We start from the raw sequence: 23,211 nt of genomic DNA, 5'->3' as shown, positions 1-23,211 counted from the left end.
ACGGACCCACCACATCCCCGTAAAGAACTTAAGTTTGCAATAAAACTGTATACTCATTTGAACTGCCTGGCTCTCCTAATTTCCCCAGTGCTCGACAATTTCCCTTGACAATCCTACCCTTGTCCCCAAATTCATCCTGAAAATAAGCACAGTCTCAGATTTGCAGAGACCTGAGATTTATTTTTGCCACCACACTGTTTCTTGACTAGGGCTCTCTGCAGGCCACAAATTCATCCCCAAATGCACATATACAACATCTTTATCTTGTACCCACAAGTTCAAGAAAGCTCTGTTACTTTGATGAAAGAGGTGAACCTCTCTTTCTTTCTCCCTCCCTTCCTCCTTTTCTTTCCCTCCCAATGTATTTTATATAAGATGAACACATAAAAGCAAGCGCTCAAACTTAAAAATCCAGGGATTAAAGTCCCAAAGAGCAGAAGTGCCGAACAATAACCCTTGTCAAGCTACAATGAATGCATAGTTTTGATTTCTGTCTTTAATTTGGTTTCTTTTGGAAACAACTAAGATCACAACTAATCCAGAGGCAGGCAAGAGAAACAGGTTTGGCTTGTGCACGTGCCAGGACCAACAAAGCACTTTTTCTTAATATCTTTAAAAGGTTTATATCTGAGTACTCCCATGTTCACAGCCATAACCTGTCCCCAAACCTATTTCTTCAGGGTTCTTGGAGCTGCCTGAGCTTGGTTGTTTTCTTGAAGACGTTTCGTTACACAGCACTGATGTTTTTACCTAGTTGGGTGAGCAACCAAGTACAGGCAGCACCAGAGACCCCGCAGTTCAACTTGAACTACAAATATTCTCTTCTATTGGTATGGAGCTTCTCTGGCCCTATCTGCTGCAAAGTAGGTTTCCACTAGTTTAAAGTGGAAAACACACACTTATAATCTCTTTCCTAAATCAAGTCTAATATGGCAAAGAAAAAGAAGATGAATGATCTTAACATTCCCCCTTCCAAAACACTGGAAAAGTCAGTCCTGAGCAGGCATGTAATACAGACACATCCCCTGGGCAGGATCATTCTGCCTATTTACTGCCTTTGTCTGCACCAAAATATTAAGATAGTTCAGTTCAGTCAGTTTATTAAATTTCTATGCTGCCCTTTTCCCCCGAAGGGGACTCAGGGCGGCTCACAACCCGAACTGGGGAGGGGGATACAGACAAAAGATTTTAAAAAAAAACAACATAACAGTATATAATTTAAAACTCACAACAGTCATACCATTCGAGACGGGGGCAACGGCTCTTTAGCCCCAGGCCTGTCGGAACAACCAGGTTTTAAGGGCTTTGCGGAAGGCCTGGAGGGTGGTGAGGGTTCGAATCTCCACGGGGAGTTCGTTCCAGAGGGTCGGAGCAGCCACAGAGAAGGCTCTCCTCCGGATAGTCGCCAGTTGACACTGGCCGGCAGATGGGTTTCGGAGGAGGCCTAATCTGTGGGATCTGATCGGTCTAGTGGAGGTAATTGGCTTTTTAACTATGTATTGTTTTGTGTTGTTGTTAAACTGTCTGTATCCCCCCTTCCCTTCTTTGAGTTGTGAGCCGCCCTGAGTCCCCTTAGGGAAAAGGGCGGCATACAAATGAAATAAAACTCTAAACTCTAAACTCTAAGATACATTGCTGGCTAGAGATCCTACAGATTCAACAATAAAATTCTTCCTTTAAATGAGGTCTTTGTCTTTGATTCCTTTGGGTATTTCTCTAACTCCTCAGGAAGGTAGGAACAAACAAAGCATGGGATTGCTATGGATTCTGAAAGACAGGGCAAGAGCAAAGGGAAATGTTAGCTGCTTGCTTCCTACCTGACCTTAAAGGGACAGCCCTTTTTCTGCAGAAATAAGACTATTAAATCCAGGATCTAAAACTACCTGGATGTACCATTGCTTGCATGCTTTCTTCATTTGTTTAATTTATTATATGTGTTGCCCACCCATCTTATTACAGGCTAACTCTGTGTGGCTTATTGTATTCAAAAGACTCTTTGAAGAGAAATCCTAGACAAAGGAAACACCTAGAAGATGCCTATTTGTTTTAACAGGTCTTCCCTTGCATATATCCCACAAACAGGTTTGTAATTGTGAGAGGGATCTGGGAGTCCTAGTGGACAACCATTTAAATAAGAGCCAGCAGTGTGTAGCAGCTGCCAAAAAAGCCAACAAGTTCCAGGCTGCATAAACAGGGGGATAGAATCAAGATCAGGTGAAGTGTTAATACCACTTTATAATGCCTTGGTAAGGCCACACTTGGAATACTGCATTCAGTTTTGGTCACCACGATGTAGAAAAGATGCGGAGACTCTAGAAAGAGTGCAGAGAAGAGCAACAAAGATGATTAGGGGACTGGAGACTAAAACATATGAAGAACGGTTGCAGGAACTGGGTATGTCTAGTTTAATGAAAAGAAGGACTAGGGGAGACATGATAGAAGTGTTCCAGTCTCTCAGGGGCTGCCACAAAGAAGAGGGACTCAAGTTATTCTCCAAAGCACCTCAGAGCAGGACAAGAAGCAATGGGTGGAAACTAATCAAGGAGAGAAGCAACATAGGAGAAATTTCCTGTCAGTTAGAACAATTAATCAGTGGAACAACTTGCCTCCAGAAGTTGTGAATGCTCCAACAATGGAAGTTTTTAGAAGATATTGGGTAACCATATGTCTGAAATGGTATATCGGGGGTTGGACTAGAAGATCTCCAAGGTCCCTTCCATTATTCTATTATTCTTGTTTCTCCAATCAAATATACATTTGTTAAGCCTTGGGCCATTCTGTAATTCTGAAAAAGGAGTGAATTCAGAAAAAGGAGTGAATTTCCTGCAAGTATTACATTGTCTAGACCCTCTTTCTCTTTTTTATCATATTTAATTTGCATAATGACCCAAAGGGATGTCAGATAAGAAGCATTGTGGGAGCTATAAATGATGCTTCTTTGTTTAATTGATATGTCTGGTAGGAGGGAGTGAAGGTGGATTCCCATAGGCAATTACGTGTCCTGTATACATTATCTTCCTATGATAAGAGTTCCTATGATAGGAGCAAATATTCACATTTACTCCAATTTAAATAACAAAATGGAGAAAATAGTAATACTGAATGTGCAGTGCAGCCTCCTGTTTTTACAACTAATGGAAAACCAGTGTCCTTTCAATTCAATAGGAATTGGAGGAACTGATTTTGTTATTTACAACTATAAAAATTCATGATATCTATTTCTATTGTTAAATGTCCAAACACTTAGTAACCCAAGCATCTATAGAAATGAATAAATCTTCTAGAAAAGGAATCGGCCTATACAAACCATACTGTGTTCCCAGTATGCCAGCTGCAGAAATCCACCAACAGATAAAGTTTCACTTTCTAGTTGAATTCATCTTAACTTTAGATCTATAAAAATATGACATGTAGGTGCCAACATATACTTCTTGTGGAATTAACCTCTCCCCAGATATAAGGCCTGCCCTCTCCCTGTTAAATTGTTTGAGAAATAGTTCTGGAGAAGAGATTGCTGACTATCCCCAGGTTTTAACTGCATGTTTTAAAGTTTTAAAGTGGTTGCAGCTGTATATTTCTGATGTTTGCTGTCCTTTATTGTTGTGTCATTTTTAATCTTCCTATAGTAGTTAGATTGTAAACTGCTGAGAAATTCTGAGCTGAAGCAATTTAAATATCTGAGCAAACATTCGTGTTTGCAAACTGCTATTCCTTAACCCATATCGCTTTATATTCTTGAAATTTGGTGTCTTTTAACAATTATTTATATATAGTCCTTATTGGCTTCATATTTTGTAAAACTCATGTTACTTCCTCTAATGCTAAAAAATGGTCTGAAAGCACGTTGTTAGCTCAGAGCTATAAATCAAAAGGCATTTTAAGTGATGATATGATGACTGTGAATTTTTGGTCAAAAATACTTATGTTGCAATCACTCCAAAAACAGAATTCTTAATGTAATCCAATTAACTAATATAAGATACACACCTTGGACTCCATTCAGGTTTTTTGATGAAAAGAAATGCCTTGCTATTTTTGACTCCAGGGTCCTCCCTCATGTTAATTTTGCATGACTGGTGTTCCAGTTTGGATACCACCCCATCCTAATAATAAAGCTTATTTTCTCAGCTTGTTCAGATCCTAACATCCAAAGAGCTTCACCTTTTACTGCTTTCAAGATGGGTTATGAAGTCAAATTCCCTCTGGACAAAATTAGCCTTTCATAATCCCAGGAAAGATGTTGTAGTTGATGAAATAAATTTGGGCCTTCACAATTAAAACCGCTTTCTCTAGGAAACCATGGAAGTTTCTTGACAGAAGAACGCAAATGGAGGAGACAAGCATTCATTTGGCGAAAGCAAATTGCTTGATCCAATCATCTGACATTCGCTGGACGATTTGGTCTGGGACTGGGTTTAACAGGAGTCCCTAAAGTAATGGAGAGCTTTGCAATTGCTGTAGCCTGCGACCTAGAGCTGCATTTGAAATTGCATGCAGATTGAAAGGAAACCAAACTGGCCAGTTACCCAAAAAAATCCAGGCAAGCCGGTTTTTTATCCCAAGAGGTAGCAACATGATGTACTAGACTACAGTGACACTAGACACCAGTGGAAATAAAATCTGTGCTCAGATACCATGTACAAAGTCCATTTTTAAAAAATGCTTGTGGAATTCAGTGCAGCTAAAGAACAGTTGAGTTCAACAGAATGTGGAAAGGGTGATTTGCTTTCCCATAATGTATGGAATAAACTAGCATTTGTTGGACTTGTGTAAGCCCTCACGATTAACCCTTAACATAAACGTGTTCAGCCATGAACCACCAGGCTGGACTCATACAACATCCCAATCAAACTCACTACAAAATATTATATTAGATCTCAGCAGGCTGTATGAATTTGGTTCCAGGGTCCAAATTTCCATTGTAAAGCCCTGGCACTGAAGCTGTGTTTAAAAAGAGAGGTTTTTTAAAAAAAACTTTCTTATATTTCTCCAAGCCTCTTGAAAGAGAAGCTTAAGAGTAATTGTTCTCTATTAAAAAAAGAATGTTGTAACATCACACTGTTTAGTTAAGCCCTGTTTAGCTAAGCCATTAGCATACAAATTACCAGACACGTTTTTGTAATACACTATCAAATTTCCTTGGGACGTGCCTGATGGAGTCTTAGAAATACAATAATTTTATCTTTAAATCATTCTCTGGGGCAAAAGGTTTTCCTCTTCTTCTAACATAAATACTGTTCAAAATCTAACACATCACAGCCAAATCTGTACCCAAAAGATTAGTTCAACAGCTTAATATATAGCATAACATTCAACTTTGTTATATTTTATTTATTAAACAAATTTGTATGGCTGCCCAATTCACACACATCGACACATACTAGTAATACATTTTTATTCCAAAGAACAACTACAGTATTTTTGTGCTTTTAAAATAATTGCTTATTTGAATCTAACATGCAAAAGAGGAGTTGTTATTTTGGAGAGCTAAAATGGTTCCTGAGTAGTTCCCTTTTTATATATTTCCCATCTATTCATTTAATGATCCATGTCTCATGTTTATCAATTAGTCATGGGCAAATGAGAGAAGATGATTTAATTTCCCAAATCACAAGGTATCAACAGTCAAATATTTTCATATATAATGTGTTTAATTTTATGATAGAATTGTGTTGGTAAAATTATGTTCAAACTTACAAAAATACATCATGATCTATTTGTTTATTGTTACACTAATTTCTTCTTTTTGGTCTCGATCATTTTTCACAAATTTAAGTCATACTATACCTAATGTATAGATTAGTAATAGCCCAAATTCCCCTAGTCTTTGTTTTTTGCTTTACTTTTTTACAGTTCTTTGTGTCTCTTTGTCTTCCCATTATTATACCAATGTTTTATAGTATTTCAAATAATTAAAACACATAACAGAACTATTCCCAATAATTTATAAATCAGGATCCCTGACCCTTCCTATGTATTCCATAGTGAAAGAAGGACAACTTTTCCTGAAAGATATTTGCTCATTGTTTGGGCCAGATCTTGTAATAAACCACCTCAAATTGGGTTGGGTATGCTTCAAGAGGGTTTATGAGATAGGTTGAAGGTCACACAAGTCTTATGAGATAGGTTGAATGTCCAAAGATCTGGCCATTAGTATCCCAAATAAAACAATAAGCCAGATACATTCCCTCTCTGATAAATTCTGTACGGGGTCTTAGCTCACAGGTGTAGAAAATGTTTCTGGGGAAGAAATACCACTCATGACACTGTAATGTCATGCTGAGCTGAAATGACACCATGCCTTGACTGATGGAGTTTCTTTCTCTCAAGATCCACAAATGTCACAGATCCCAAATGAGATGTCTATTAGAATAGATGAAGGGAAGACACTGAGGTAAGAAGAATTGTCTGTGGGAATCCTTCATCCCCCATGTGTCATCTTAGATCCCCAAGCTCTATTTGTATAGGCCTAATACTGCTTTGAGATGATACTGTGAAATGTGGTGAGAAACTAACAAATTTTTAAAAAGCTTGGTTTCAATTGTCACAAATAGAAGTAAAATGGAAAACTATGTCAGCCTTTGGATAGACATTATAAATCTAAAAAAGTAAAACACTGCTTCACTCTGCTCCTCACACACACACACACAAAGAGAGGGGGTATGAAGAGAGGGGGTATGAAAGAGAGAGAGGGAGAAGGAGAGAGGTATGAAGAGGGAGAGGGAGGGAGAGGGAGAAGGAGAGAGAGAGCGTGGGTATGAAGAGAGAGAGAGAGGGAGAGGGAGGAGGAGAGAGGGGAGGTATGAAGAGAGAGGGAGGGAGGGAGAGGGAGAGGGAGGAGAGAGAGTGAGAGTGGGGGTATAAAGAGAGAGTGAGAGAGAGGGGGGTATGAAGAGAGAGGGGGGAGGGAGAAAGAGAGAGGGTATGAAGAGAGAGGGGGGTATGAAGAGAGGGAGAGGGAGAAGGAGAAGGAGAGGGGTATGAAGAGGGAGAGGGAGAAGGAGAGAGAGAGGGTGGGTATGAAGAGAGTGGGGAGATGGAGAGGGAGAAGGAGACAGGGGGGTATGAAGAGAGAGGGGGGAGATGGAGATGGAGAGGGAGAGAGTGGGGTATGAAGAAAGGGAGGGAGGGAGAGACCCACAAACTTTTGGGCCTCTCCACTCTTTGTAAAGTTACTGTATTGTATCTTTTGCTGCTGAAAGTCTGGAATTGGACTTGAAATTTTTTGGAATTAGAACTGGAAAATATTCCCAAAACATTTCTTTTTATAAAAACCACCTTCTCTTGAACTAGGGAAATTGAACTCCTTATGTGAAGGCATTGTATGTTTCAGAAAGAGCCACTCACAGTGGAGTAACAGACAAATTAAGATGGGCATCACAGCTTCATGATCAAAGCCACACCTGTTTTCTAAGCAATTGCATTGAGGATGCATATTAAAATGGGGGCAAAATTTCAAACACGCAATCCTGGTCACCCTTTTTGATTTTTATAGCTTCCCTTACAGATGCTCCTAGTTTTGGAGTTACATACTCAAGATCTGCATTGGTTATTAGCTCAGGGCCTACACCCAATGCCCAACCCCTTGTAAGCTTGAATTCATAGGGACCCACACCTCCCATAAATCCACCTTCCTCCCAAGATGAGAGAAAACAATGAAGCTAATTCTGCATGTCTCCATCAGTCTTGCTCCCAGATTGATAGATTCCATCCTTCTTGATCTGATGATTATATGTTGTCTCTCCATTTCGAAAGTCTGCGGCAGTACAAAGACAACTGTTAACCTGGCACTGTCAATGGAGCAACTGGATTTTCTAGACTGCTACACAGGTAGTCCTCGATTTAGTGACCATTCGAAGTTGCAACAGCACTGAAAAAAGGTGACTTATGACCATTTTTCACACTTATGACCGTTGCAGAAATCCCATGGTCCTGGGATTAAAATTCAGATGCTTGGCAACTGACTCACATTTATGACAATTTCAGCGTCCTTTTGTGTGATCCCCTTTTGTGACCTTCGGAACAAGCAAAGTCGACAGGGAAGCCAGATTCATTTAACAGCCGTGTTAATAACTTAACCACTGCAGTGATTCACTTAGCAGTTTGGCAAGGAAGATTGTAAAACGGTGCAACATTCACTTAACAAGTGTCTTGTTTAGCAACAGAAATTCTTTTGCTCAATTGCGGTCATAAGTCGAGGACTACCTGTATTCAGAATCAAGAAGAATCCCTTCCCCACAGGCCGTTTCGGCCATTGATGATGAGGATTTTATTTTCCTCTGCTCTGCTGTGAGACATGATTTGTCCCCGTGAGTCACCATCCTCCAGGCATCTGCCACGTGCAGCCTCTGTTCTGTAGATTGCACACTAGGACGAGGCATGGCATACATGATGTAGAACCTTCTAGAACAGTGTTTCTCAACCTTGGCAACTTGAAGATCTCCGGACTTCAACTCCCAGAATTCCCCAGCCAGCGAAGGCTGGGGAATTCTGGGAGTTGAAGTCCGGACATCTTCAAGTTGCCAAGGTTGAGAAACACTGTTCTAGAACTCTTTCTTGGTGTGAAGAGAACAAGCAGGGCACAACTATGACTTTTCCCTCACAACCAGTTTGCACTACATGAGCATTTTTTTTTCCTTTTAACAGTACAGCTTCTGTCCTTCCCTCTAATACAGGTAATCAATCCTTGACTTACGGCCACAACTGAGCCCAAAATGTCTGTTGCAAAGTGAGACATCTGTTAAGTGAGTTTTGCCCCCTTTTATGACCTTTCTTGCCACAGTTGTTAAGTGAATCGCTGCAGTTGTTAAGTCAGTAACACGGTTGTTAAGTGAATCTGGACACTCCGTTGAATTTGCTTGTCAGAAGATCACAAAAGGTGATCACATGACCCCAGGACACTGCAACCGTCATAAATATGAATCAGTTGTCAACCATCTGAATTTTGATCACGCGACCATGGGGATGCTGTAGTGGTCAGAAGCGTGAAAAATGGTCATAAGTCACTTTTTTCCATGCCATTTCAACTTCGAACGATCACTAAACGAACTGTTATAAGTTGAGGACTACCTGTAATTGTATTCTCACAATTAATTACCACATGTACCACAACCTCTGCCCACTTATTAGTGTTTATGGGCACCTGGGTTGGGGAGCTATATTCTGTTCCTTTACTTGATATTTGCTGCCAACAAGGAAAGGAATAATTAATTTTTAGCTTACTAACCCATTTTTTCTGACACCCTCCAATCCCTTCCCATCCCAACTGTTGCTCAATATCCATATGGGAAACAAGTCATTGGGAGTTACAGTTGTGGCTTGATTGCCTTTCGCAATAATAATCAAAACAAGGGAAGCCAAATTGGAGAAAAAAGGATGGATAACAGCCTGGCGACATGACTTTTCCATTTAAATTATGTATATATTTATGTACTTTGGGTTACTTGATAATTAATTTCAACTCAATTTGTTTAAAGTATTTAAAGGCTGCCTTGCTGTTGTTGATATTATGGTTAGTCACACAGTCAGCCAGGTGTTTAGACTCGATTTGATATTTTTGTCCAGCGATTGAGTCCTTCCCAAGGACTCGGGATAGGCAGATGTGGATGTTTGATGGTGTTACAGATATCATTTGCAAGATATAAATTGTTCTAAGTAAAGCTGCCCTTTGCAATGGACCGATGACGATTTTGTCAATGCCAATGGTGTTCAAGTGGTGCTCCAGTTGTTTTGGGGTCATGTATTATATAATATATAATTACTATCAATGCTATATTGATTATTTAATTAGATATTTATTACATTATTAATTTATACATATTGAGGTTTTAATTATATGGGGATTATAGTTTATCGCACAGTCAGCCAGATGTGACTATATCTGACACTTTCATTTACCTATCGAGTCCTTCCCAAGAGCCTGAGAGAGGCAGATATTGTTGATTTAAGATGTAAGCTGTTCCAAGTAAAATATACTCCAAATTCTCATTTAATATTCCAATCTTTCTTCCGTGTTTGCTCCTGCACCACTTCCTAGGACTCACTGAGCTGCTGAATGTCTTTAGAAAGAAGGCAGAACCCATCACTGAAACTAACACACACAAGGCTGCCTCCTGCAAAGACCGACACCCTTTTTTTGTGTGTGCTCACATCACAGAGACAGGCTGACATATGCATTCATTCACAGAGAAAGAGCACTGTTTATTTGCCTTTGTAGGTACAAATCATGAAAGATTATCGTGGCAAACCAAGCCTGCGCAGATATGTATTTGCCCGCAGGCTGCCAGCTTCCTCTCGAGTTAAAGCAACCTTGCCAGGAAAGTGTTATCAATCCAGCTCCCAGCAACAATTCTCTCATTATTAAGATTCTCTACTAATGGGAAACAGATCCTGTATGTTTGCTATGAAAAAACATAGTATGGAGGCTGGTTACATGTCTCCCACTGGGAGAGGGAGCATTGCCTAGATTTAAACATGGATATGGGCCAATGCTAATCATTTTGTGGACCCCATCGACCTGTGGCATTTTCAGTCTGTTTTATTTTGCATGCATTTCTGTGCACACCACAGCAGTGCCATGACTGAGGACAAACTCTCCAGCCAGACAGTTGCCTTGAGCACAAACCCTTGCCCAGACAGCTGAGTAAAGGTTTTGCTGCTTTTCGGTCTCTCAGATTGTTTTTTTTTTTACTTGCAAAATGGAAAGTCCATCAACCTATCTCAGAAGACAGACGAGGCAGATGATAACTGTTGATAGCAAATAACAACTGTGAAATGAAACAACACTAGGCAAGTAGCAATGGCAGTTAGCCCAAATCAAATCTGCATGTATCCACCACAGCTTTTGGAGGAAGGAGTGAAGTTTCTTGAGTTCCTGAAGGGAAGGCAGGATAGCCATCTGATATGCAAATAGATCTACCAAAGGCTTTAAGAAACTGTATTGGAAGATGTTTGCTAGGAAATATACCAGAAAGGACTCACTGGAGAAGAGCCTAATGCTGGAAAAGATGGAGGGCAGAAGAAGAAGGTGACAACAGAGAATGAGGTGTCTGGATGGAGTCACCGAAGCAGTAGGCATGAGCTTGAATGGACTCCAGAGGATGGTAGAGAACAGGAAGGCCTGGAGGAATGTTGTCGTGATGGGTCGGACACAACTTCGCAACTAACAACAGCAAATACCAGAAAGGAATGGCTGGCCTCTGAGGATCAATTAAGGCAAATTAAACTGTAAGGCACCAGCACTCTTGATGTAGCATTCCCTTGATTGTAAATCAAGAAGAATCTGGTCAAATCAAATAGTTTTCAGGTTTTCTGTAGCAAAGAGCTGTTTTTATGGCTATACCTGATTCACCAGCTTCCTTAGAAACTCTAGCCTTGGGACAAATCAGCACATGAGGGCATGGCTTGGTTTTCAGGTTCTCCAATTTCTTTCCTCTGGAAAGAAATTCATTGGGGGAAAATATTCATTTCTTGAAGAATCCAGTTTGACAAAGCTGCCCACTGAGATTGTCCAAGGATTTTCCTTTTAATAAAAGGATTAAAAACCAAAGGTGCCAAAATCCAAATGCTGTAAAAAAAAATTCCTTTAAAAAAAAGGCCTAAGGTTACAAATCAAAGATGCTTAGAAAAAGGGGAAAGGGCTGGGGAGTGGGAAGGAGCAGAATAAACAGACTAAGTGCTAATCTGTATGTCATTATGCAATGCTGTGGCTATCTCATGACAGCAAGGCCATTCAACAGGGCTCCATTGTGTGGATATAAAAACAAGGAAATTAGCATCCAAATTGGAGCTTGCAAAAGTGGAAAGCTTAGACCTTGGCTTGAAGATGGAAAGTTTCCAAACTCCAGAAGAGCAGGTAGAAGAGGGGACTGGCCACCTTCTTGGCTCCACCCACACTTGGGCACAATCCCTTCTTGCTACACCTACAGAGAGAAAGCTATATATATATACATTTGCATGGCCTCAACTTTTGTACAATCCTTTTACATCTTTGGCCTTATCTTTGCCAGTCCACCAGCTCCAGCCCAGCCATGAGGAAAGAAGTTTGCACCGTTGTTTTTCTCCGAGCCGTCTTCACTGAGTTCTTGGCAACCATGATTTTTGTGTTCTTTGGTTTGGGCTCAGCCCTGAAGTGGCCATCAGCCTTGCCAACTGTCCTTCAGATTTCCCTGGCATTTGGCTTGGCAATTGGCACAATGGTGCAGACCTTTGGTCATATCAGCGGTGGCCATATCAACCCAGCGGTGACCATCGCCTTCTTTGTTGGGAACCAGATCTCTTTCCTCCGGATGATGTTTTACATTGTGGCACAGCTGCTGGGGGCCATTGCCGGTGCAGGCATCCTTTACGGAGTGACCCCCACCAATACCCGTGGTAATCTGGCAGCCAATGGGGTAAGTACATCTCTCTAATAATCTGTAGGAGGAATTCTCAGGCAGGTCCACGGAAAATTTGCATCTCAGGGGAAAAGCAGCTGTTCTATTCCTGGATACTGGTACAAAAGTGTCTTTTCCATTCCCAGAGAGCAGGTGGTGCCACGGAGGAATGTAAGAGGGAAATGTTCTCTTATCCATGGCCCTAGAAGTTTGCTAGCATGCATGGAGCTATTTACAAGCAGAGCTCTTTGCAAATGTCCCCATATCCTAAGGGGATGAGTGAGTCGGTTTTAAAAGGAAAGCAAGAAATGCATTAACTCAATCACTGCCATAGATTAACAGATCAGCAGAACAGCATAAAGAATCTACCTAGAGTTATTACAGCATAAAGAATCTACCCAGAGTTATTGGTTGCTTATTAAAGATTCATTGTTTTCCTTTTGAAAAAGGTTTCCCAGTAATTTCACACTTGATGTAAATTTGTGAGTGTGGGTTTGTGTGCTGTTGGAAAGGTATCAAAAGAATGGTGCCTAGGCTTTACATGCTCGCACACAAGCATACACATACATATCATTTACTATATTGTTCCTCCAAGTCTCCTGAAAAATAGCTTTTGATAATCAGGGTAATCATTTCTGGTTCAATGCAAGGCAAAGCAAAGACTTTGAAAAGAAAAAGGACAGCTACAAACATGCCTATCTCAAGATCCTTGGAAAAGATCACAGGGCAGCATTAAATTCATTGAACCCAAGGTTTCATCATAATAAGTTAGACAATCAATCTGGGAAGCTTGTGAGAAATATTATTAGAGCTGGACAAAAAAAGATACAGAAAACAGCATGGAGGTAATATTTGAAGGAGCATATAAAAGCAAATCTCAAGATTTGTATGGCCCTTGGTGACTGCAGGGACACATTTACGTTTTCTTTGCAGCAATTTGCCATATCCATAAACCTCCTTTATCAAATGCAAGTGGGAATTTCAGGTCTCATCTCTAAGAATTACAAGTAGAATTTGTGACTGCTTCTATTCAGAATTATGCCATGATTACAGACTATAGACAGTCCCCTCATTCCACACTTTTCCCAAGGACCACTTTTTTTTAGATTTTTGACCCTGCCTTTATTATTTTTGTAAATAATTCAAAGTGGAAAACATAGACCTTCCTTCTCTTATTCCTTCCTTCTCTTATTTTCCCCACAACAACAGCCCTGTGAGGTGGGTTGGGCTGAGAGAAAGTGTCATGTTAAGGCAAAACTAGGACTCACCAAGTTCTAGACTGGTGCCTTAGACACTAGGTCAAACTGGCTTTTATTTCTCCCTTTATTTCTCCCTTTATTTCTCCCTTTTATTTCTCCATCACTCATTATCCCAATTATTTAGATATTGCATCAATTGTCTAATTATGGTTATTAGAAGAAAAACCAAAGGAGAGACAACCAAGAACCTCTTGCTCCGTCGAAGATTTCTATTTGCATTATGACCCCAACTAAAGTAAGCATTGCCTTAGGTGGTAAAAAGATATATGTAAATCTCCAATGGAATTTAAAATGAAGTATATATGGTATTAACACCTGTCTTTTCTAAGTCAAGTTTAACAGACTCTTGCAATAAGTATGATATCAGGACCCATTTAAAGGTACTTCCAACAGAGGCTACCTAAAAGAAACTTTAAATCTATTCCAAATTACTGAACAATCTCTTATCTTTCCTTCTGTTATCTTCAACAAGCCCCAATGGTTTTAAAGGCCATTCGACATACAGTAGATACAACATTATCCAAAGGAAAATATTCCAGATGGGATGAAGGAAACGAGGCTTAATTTCTGTGACCAAGACACAATATGAAAGAGATTTTACGAAAACAGAGTTGAATTTCTTAAAGCCCAAAGAACCATGCTTTATTTTCTGCAGAGCTTTAAAAAGCCTCTTAGCTTGTTCTTTAGGGAAGGTGCCTCTAATCTCATACCTCTGCTGAAGCTTGGTAAATGGAATTGTTTATTTGAGATTAAGGAACACACCCCCAGTGACATAAGAAAAGCCACTGTGCAGAGTTAATTGCAGATCACATCTCAAAGGATTTAAACCAAAAGGCAATCACAAAGCCCTGTTCCACAGTTCGGCATTCACAATTCTTCTTGATTTTAGCAGAAGTGACTTCCTGAGAAGAACATGCAAGATTAAAGCCTAAACCTGTGTCTTTCTTCTTCTAACAGCTTAGCAACAACACAACAGCAGGTCAGGCTGTGGTCGTGGAGATTATCTTGACTTTCCAGCTTGTCTTGTGCATTTTTGCCTCAACTGACAACCGCCGAAATGGCAACGTGGGATCCCCATCTCTGTCCATTGGATTGTCAGTCACCCTGGGCCATCTGGTGGGGGTAAGTGTTGTTTGTGCTCATTGTGCAAAAGCCGAAGAAAGGAGTAAATGGAGGGAGTATACTTGTTTGACTCATCACTGCCACTTTTGGCTGGTAACCACCCTCAGATCATAAGGTACTATAACTATTACAGTCTGTTTCTCCTCCTGTGCAAGCAGCTTGTGTGTGAATTCCAGGGGAACAAGGCATCTGTAGCTACAATCTTTTCTGCACAGTTGACCATTCGGAATATGGGAATTTTCTGAGAATAGGATAACATCCTGGGCAACGTCTTCCCAATTCTAAGGCACAAAATTTCAAAACAAACTTAGAATCTACTGTAGGCATTGTGGTCTAGGGGTTTCCAACCCACAAACAACCACACAGGCCACATACAACCCTGGAGAACTAGTAGCATGGACCCACAATAAAAATATTTTAAAAAATATTTATAGTTATCAGTACATATTAATTGTTATTTAATATTTATTCTGCCCAAGACAATTCCTCTTCACTCAATGCAGCCTAGGCAAGGTTAACCCCCCCCTGGTCGTAGGCAGAAGCTTTTGTGAGTGGTGTGATTAACAGAATTCAAAACACTCAGACCTCACAATCCATTTAGTGCCTGGATTGAACTTCATGTTGTCTGTCTTTCCTCCAAACATCAGCACAGATGGTAAAGCCTCTGATGGTAAATTCCATCTGTTTCACAGATGGAAGTGCCAACATCCCTCTTAAACAATAAGTCTTCCTTGATGTGTCATTGCCTGACCTTTTGTGTTCTCCATGACTGGTGCTGGGAACAGGATCTATGGGAGGCCCTTTACTATTTGGCTGCTGTGATACACAAAAATAGGTTTCTCATAGTATATGGCAAGAGAAATGCTAACTGAAGGACAATTGACAGGTGATTTTCCAGGGGAAGGAGCAAGCAGATTGTTAGAAAAGTCCGCCTTGAAGTGGCAAGGGAAATTTATATGCCTAGCCTATTTTGTTATTCTCCTCTACAGATCTATTTCACTGGCTGCTCTATGAATCCTGCCAGATCTTTTGGACCAGCGGTTGTCATGAAAAGGTTTACCTCTGCTCATTGGGTAAGAAGTGGATTTATCATAGTGGCATAGCTCATATCAACCAAAATGAAATAGATTGAACCATATTCATAATGGCAGCTTTCTAGAAGAAGGAATGCTTATTCAGTTAGCGGGTGACATAAACCTGGGAAGGCTAATTAATACTGAAGAAAATAGAACAGGATTTCTCTGTCTCACATGTTCATATCTCAACTGAAACTGTGGCTCTTAAAATGTGAGCTGAAAAAACTGTGAAATGCAGAAGTCCATAACAATCACCACAAGTATCACTGAAACATTATTTCCTTCCTTGGAAATGGTGTTTTTGTTTGTTTGTCTTTGTGTTTTGATTTTTTTTAATAAAAAGTGTTAGGTAAGCTCCCCGTTGGGAGAGTGAGTGCGTTTAGAGAAGCATTGTGAGAGTTGTGTTGGAGAACACACAAACCAGCATACAGAGACACTGCAGTTTAAATAGGCTTTTACTTTTGTGGAAATAGAGGTATCAGAGTCCATCAAACAGTCCAAGTCATACATGGATAAGACAGTCAGTCATCAACGTCTCTCAGTAAAGGGATAATCCAAATAATGAAGTCCATAAACATACAAACAGTTCGATACTCAAAGTTTGCTAGCAGTTGAAAAACTTACAATAGCTCACAGCACTTTCTAACAGCCAGCTTCCAAAACACTCAGATCAGATCAGCCCAGCATCTAACAAACAGAGAGCTAACAGTCATTCTGGCTCCCTCTTATGGCCGATTGAGGAAAACAGCAACCAATCACATTTTACAATATGATTTAAAGAAACAGGTATAGCATTGTTACATGATTTATATATTGCCAACCCAACCATTAGATTATATTCCTAACATTCTCCCCTTTGGGTAGGACAATCTATAAATCTTACAATCTTAATCCGTATTCCTCGCAACAACATTTATGCTTTATATTACCTTGGGCCTTAGTAAAATGATCTGCGACGTTATCTTCAGACATGCAGTACTCCAGTGAAACTAATTTACCATTCACACTTTGCCTTACATTAAAATATCTTATATCAGTGTGTTTTGACCTAGTTTTTACAGCAAGATTGGATGCCATCTGAATTGCTGCTTGATTGTCTTCATAAACAACAGTAGGCTCTCGTAGGTCAATCCCCATATCAAGTAGGAGTTGTTTATTTGAAACCAAATCCATACATAATAATGACAAACATGAGAATTCAGCCTCCATAGTCGATAGACTTAAATGTTTTTGTCTAATAGACCGCCATCCAATTAGTGCCTTTCCCAGGAATACCACAAACCCTGATGTTGATTTCCGGGTAGACATATCTGTAGCAAAACTTGCATCAGCATATGCAGTTAAGCTCAGATCATCTTTAAGTTGCAAACAATGCATAATGCATCGTTTGCTTAATATCCTCTTAGCAGCTTGCCAGTGCCTTTCAGTAGGTTCAGCATTAAACCTGCCTAATTGATTTACACTATGTGCTATGTCGGGCCTTGACCAATTACTCAGATATGATAAGCTACCAATCAATGATTGATAAATACCTTTATCAAACACAGGACTTTTTACATCATCATGGCTAAATTCCTGACCCATTGGAGTTTTAGCTGGTTTACACAGTTCCATCCTAAACGTTCTGAGCAGCTGGTTAATCTTCTCAGTTTGTGAGATTTTGTAACCTCCCCTAGTTTTATCTATTTGTAAACCAAGATATTGTCTAATCTCACCGAGATGTTTTATACTGAACTTCATCCTTAACAGTGTTATAATCCCCATAGCTTCTTGCTCAGTTTTAGTGATTAATGCTATGTCGTCAGTGAACAATAGCAACAATGAAATCACACCATTACTTTCTTTTTTAAACAAACATGGATCAGCCATGCCAGCTTTGAAACCTATCTTAGTTAACTCTTTAACTATACATTGATTCCATTCATAGCCTGATTGCTTCAAGCCATACAGACTCTTTTTCAACCTCCAGCAATCAGTTTTACTATCAGTTTTGAATCCCGCAGGCTTCTGTAAATATATAGTATGTTACAACGGTGCATGAAGATATGCTATCTCTACATCTAAATGATTAACTATATATTTATTCTTAGCTGCCCACACTAATGCTGCACGTAATGTTGTAGCCTTTAAACTAGGCGCAAAGACCTCATCATAGTCATTGGCTGACTGAGCAAACCCCTGTGCAACTAACCTGACTTTATGGGTTACAGTGCCATCTACACTATTTTTAAGTTTGAAAATCCATTTACAACTAATGGCAAGTTTACCTGGTGGTAACTTTACATTTTCATACACCTCTAGCTTATGCAATGGGTTTAATTCCCCTCCCATTGCATCTTTCCAAGCTTTCTGTTCCTCAGTTGGATATAGAGTTAATTCTTGGTAATTAGCAGGAACCTTATCTGCCTGACATGCTATAGACACCTGATACCTGTTAGATGGTCTAGTTACATGAGTTGAACATCTAGGTATTTCAGGACTCACCAGTGGACTCTCCTGTATAACCTGCTCTTGTTCTTCTGGTTTGTCATGTACTTCTTCCTTAATTTCTTTAATTACTGGTTTTCCTACCTCATCATTAGGGACTACTTGGGTGTCGATAATTACATTATCATTTGTTTCTAATTTATTCCACCCCACATGTTCTATAAACTTAGCACTAGTGCTACAGTAAATCTTAGCTGTGCCCTTCTCCCAAAACCTAAATGATCTATGGTTAGCCTCATATCCTACAAAAAATAACTGTCGAGCTCTTTTCTGCCCTTTCAGTCTCACTTTTGATAGTATATGCACCCATGCCGGGGCTCCGAATGTATGTAGGTAACTCAGATCTGGTTTTCTGCCATGCTACTTAGTGAATGGCAATTTACCAGTTGTTGTATTCACCACATTATTTAAAACATGGTTACTACACATCATAGCTTCACCCCACAGTGTTTCCGGCAAATCTGAATCAGCTATTATAGTTCAAGCCATGGCCTGTAATGTTTGCCCCCTTCGTTCTACAAATGGGTTATATTGTGGCCTATAAGGATCAGAACGTTTGTGCTTGATTCCAGCTGTTCTTAACATTGTTTGGAATTTATAATTAGTAAACTCCATCCCATTATCAGTAACTACAGTAATAACCTTGGCTTTCATCTTTCTCTCTGCAAACCTCAACCAATTAAAGAAATTCTGAAACGTTCTGTTTCGTTTTTCATTAAGTGACAGAAACCGTATCGTGAATAATGATCCATGATACTCAAAACATAACAGGCACCTCCCAAACTGGGTTTTAAAGTTCCTATTAAATCAGCAAAAACAACTTCCAGAGGTTCCTTTGTTTTAAAACCATTCAGTCCGTTTGCTGGAGTAACTTTGCTTTTCTCCTGATTGCAAACATTGCAGTTTAAATATTTTCCGCCTGATTTTAGTTTTACTCCTTCTGCCAACTTAACAGTTTGTTGCAGCATCTTGAAATTAATGTGCCCCATGCGTCTATGTAGTAAATGAATACATTCATCATGGGGTTTAACATTATGATAAGCTGTGTTAGCCATCTGGCCATCCGGTATAACATACAAACCGTTTTTTAAAGTAGCAGTAACCCTGTTACCCTCCTTTTCAATGATACAGATATCTCCCCTAAAGGTTACCACATAGCCAATGTTAACCAGACCCCTAACTAATACTAAGTTGAATTTCAGGTTAGGTACATATAACATTGGTAACTGCTCAGTTAGGAATGAACAACATGCATTACCTTCACCAGACGCCCTCACCTTCCATCCATTTGCCAAAAATACATGTTCCATGCTCGTGGTCATTTTTACAAACCTTTTTCTATCTCTAGCAATGCACTGTGATGCTCCACTATCAACAACCCACAAATCATGGTTTACTGGTGCATTGCTAGACATAGCCAAAATAGACATAACTAAGTTGACATTAGCATTTTTTCTAGCTCTTCTGGCATTCTGTTGTATTGCCTTTATACAGAATCTAGCTATATGTCTCTTAGCCCCACAAGAAAAACATTTTTGAACAGTATAGGCAGTAGAATGTGACTCCTCATGTTGTGGTGGTTTCTCTCTCAGTTGTTACCTCTCCATCCTTCTTCTTGACTCTTCCAACAGTTGTGCAGTAATGTCAGTCAATGTTAGTTCATTTCGGGTTAGTGCTTCAAGAGAAGATACAAAAACATCATAACTCTCATCCAGTGAGGAGAGTATGATATAAACTTGATGTAGCTCAGAAAAAAATAGTTCTTTTTCATGTAGCTCCTGGAAAACCCCTTTCATAAAGTTTAAATGAGCTAACATATCTCCACCTTTCAGAAGGCGTGCCCTAAACAGTTTGCGTGTTCAAATTGATGTAATTTCATAAGAATCTGAAGACAATCAAGAAATGGATGGATGGATGGATGGATGGATGGATGGATGGACGGACGGACGGACGGACGGACAGACAGACAGACAGACAGACAGACAGACAGACAGACAGACAGACAGAACATACATACATACATACATACATACATACATACATACATACATACATACATACATACATAATTGCCCGGATACATTTCATACTAGCTTTGGAAAAGTCACAGGGATTTTGCACAAGCAGAAACAATTCAATTTTTCTAAAATTCAGAGGTATTATGAACTAGACTGTGTCACATAATACGCTATGTCAAAACAAATTTTATTACGTTTTAATAGGATATTCTGATTCACACAACTCGTTAAAATAATGGATAGCTTTTCAGAACCTACCAAACTTCCTCGGTCCCATTTAACCAAGACCTGTGTGTTGTGCAAATCCACCAATAACTGTATTAACTGCGCTAGCTGGCTTAGTTGGGGAAAATTGAAAGTCTTTAACTAATTCCTTATATTGGTTTTTCAGGTGTTCTGGGTTGGACCCATTTCTGGAGCCATTCTAGCTTCTCTGTTGTACAACTACCTGCTACTTCCTCACTCAATGAATATGTCTGAAAGAGTGGCCATCATCAAAGGTACTTACGAGTCAGAAGAAGAATGGGAAGAGAAAGAGAAAAGCATGGAAATGTCTTCTCCATAAACAAAAATAATCAGAAGGCGAAAAAGAGAAGGAACCTGATGGCTTGCATGACGATAAACACTCACTGTAAGCCCAAGAAACTTCCCCCAGTGTCCAGGACCTGAAGAGGGAATGGAAACAGCTTACTTGCCTAAATAACCGCCTTGAACCCACAGCTGTATTTATCTGAGCGCATGAGAAAATGTGGCTCATTGAAACAGCAAAATCAGACAAGGACAGTACCTTCACCTCCTGGGGTTGCAAAAATCTGGATGTGCTCCAGGATTGTTCTATCCACATTTCTTCTTCTTCTTCTTTTTTACAAGGGGGCACAGTCATTTGTTTAAATATTGACATTTGACTTCATGGCAGAAGTCCAGAATTTGTCACTACAGGTTTATTGATATGCTCCAGGCTTTTTTGGGGGGGGGAGGGCACAGTGGCTCAAGCTCATCTCAACTATGCACCAATATTGGTCACTTATTTTGAAATGCGATGTCTTTAATCTTAATATTTAAGGCAGCCGAAATATGAAGCGAAACCCTGAGCTGAAGGTAATTATGTGGCTTGTGAAGAGAGAAAAACTGACAGCAGCTTTGCATGAAACCTGTGAGGATTTGTAGGAGGTCCCAGGAAGGCAAATCTTTTAAAAAGAAGATACTATCTTAAGATCCATAAATGGTGTTGTCATAGAATGCCGAGGGAAGCAAGAGTTCTCAGGAAGTGCCTGCAGCCATTCCCTTCCTAAAGTGATTTCAGGGTTCAAAGGGAATACAGTACATCAAAGTTCTTTGCAGTTGGCTTAATTTCCTTCTTAGGTAGCTTCCAAGAAGCAACAGACAGAAATTCTTTGAGGGCTATTCAGTAGAGCTCAGTCTGTCTCCCATAGCCATTTAGATTACCCTGATTCAGTTCTTGCATGTTTTTGATGCAGAGAGAGAAGAAGCTGAGAGTGAAGGAAAGTTGCCACCATTTGTGTTGCTTAGAACAAGTCAATAGCGGGGGGGGGGGAATCGGAGGAGGAGGAGAAGTGCAATTAATTGGTAGAAAGGGGAATCAGGAGTAGAACCAATAACAGTAGATATAAGTCGACTCTGCTAGCTGACAACAGTGTTCAACTTATGCTTGGATTCCAGATACAGAGAGAGAAGCAGCACAGGAAGGTGCAATAACATGGGAATGCAATGCACTCATGACACCTGATGAATCACCATTTCGCTCTCCCTTTCCCACCTCAGAGTAACACCAAATGGATTTGCCCCCCCCCCTCCAAAAAGAATGAGGACAAATGTAAAATAACTATATAGACATGTAATTTTAGAAAGAATTCTCCCCAGCATTTGAAAGATGCAATATTTCTTAGCACTCTGGAGAAAGATCAGACCTGGAGAAAGTTCCCCAAGTGACAACAGCTGTGGTTCAAGAGAATGTGATAAAAGGCCAAGCCAAAAGTTGAATTTTAAGAAAGCTTACCTTTTATGAGAGAAAAATCCCCCATTCTTCACCTAAAATATTACACACCTGTCTCCTTTATAACTTAATTTTGGAGGTGAAAGGCCATGTCCAACTATTGTTTTTCTACCAAAGAAGAATGTGTTTTGCTCGGGGGCTTTGTCTTATTTGTTCTGTATTGAATTATTTATTATCAATAAAAAAGAAAGATGTGTATAATAATCTTTGGCTGAAAGTGTGTGAGATTTAAGGAGCAGCATGCGGGAGAAGAGGCAAGGAAGTGAAGATGACAGCACATCTACACAGTGGAAGCGCCACCCTCTTTGTAAATGTATGTCGATGTGTGTACAGAAAAGACAGAGTTAACACAATGCAGTCACCATCTTGTTTCTCCCTCATCCTTCCTCATCAAGGATATCTCTGATGAGCCATCTACAGGGAGTCCTCGACTTATGACCACAATTGAGCCTCAGATTTCTGTTGCTAAATGAGACTATTGTTAAGTGAGTGTTGCCCCATTTTATGACCTCTCTTGCCCAATTTGCTAAGTGAATTAATGCAGTTGTTCAGTTAGTAACATGGTTGTTAAGTGAATCTGCCTTCCCCATTGACTTTGCTTACCAGAAGGTCGTAAAAGGGGAATCACATGACCCAGAGACATTGCAATCGTCATAAATGTGAGTCAGTTGTTCAAGCATCCAAATGTAAATCACATGACCATGGGGATGCTGCAACGATCATAAGTGTGAAAAATGGTCATAACTCACTTTTAGTGATGTTGTAAATTTGAATGGTCACTAAGTGAACTGTTGTAAGTCGAGGACTACCTGTACTTCAATCGCGAGAGGCAATGAGGTAATGATTTATTTAAGAAGGCTG

The 23,211-nt window shown here is 39.9% G+C and overlaps 1 protein-coding gene across 1 annotated transcript; it reads left to right on the top strand.

The window, feature by feature from the left end:
* The first annotated feature begins 11,943 nt into the window (after nt 1–11,943).
* AQP5 (aquaporin 5) lies at nt 11,944–22,554 on the top strand. The gene is made up of 4 exons (XM_087710436.1): nt 11,944–12,392; nt 14,591–14,755; nt 15,745–15,828; nt 20,728–22,554. The coding sequence occupies exons 1-4, from the start codon at nt 12,030–12,032 to the stop codon at nt 20,899–20,901; spliced, it is 786 nt and encodes a 261-aa protein (XP_087566562.1). The 5' UTR covers nt 11,944–12,029; the 3' UTR covers nt 20,902–22,554.
* The last annotated feature ends 657 nt before the right edge of the window (nt 22,555–23,211 follow it).

The sequence above is a fragment of the Thamnophis sirtalis genome, unplaced genomic scaffold (genome assembly GCF_051295495.1).
Source record: "Thamnophis sirtalis isolate CommonGarterSnake01/CBP01778 unplaced genomic scaffold, rThaSir2_p1.2 scaffold_3, whole genome shotgun sequence".
Classification (NCBI taxonomy): Eukaryota; Metazoa; Chordata; class Lepidosauria; order Squamata; family Natricidae; genus Thamnophis; species Thamnophis sirtalis.
Note: the sequence above shows the minus strand (reverse complement) of the source record. Positions and strands in the feature narration are given on the sequence as shown.

Excerpts from the sequence above, each read along its gene's own strand:
- AQP5 (XM_087710436.1), top strand. The coding sequence starts at position 12,030 with ATGAGGAAAGAAGTTTGCACCGTTGTTTTTCTCCGAGCCGTCTTCACT. Across the intron at positions 12,393-14,590 it reads GTAATCTGGCAGCCAATGGG|CTTAGCAACAACACAACAGC; the intron begins GTAAGTACATCT and ends TTCTTCTAACAG. Across the intron at positions 14,756-15,744 it reads CCCTGGGCCATCTGGTGGGG|ATCTATTTCACTGGCTGCTC; the intron begins GTAAGTGTTGTT and ends TCTCCTCTACAG.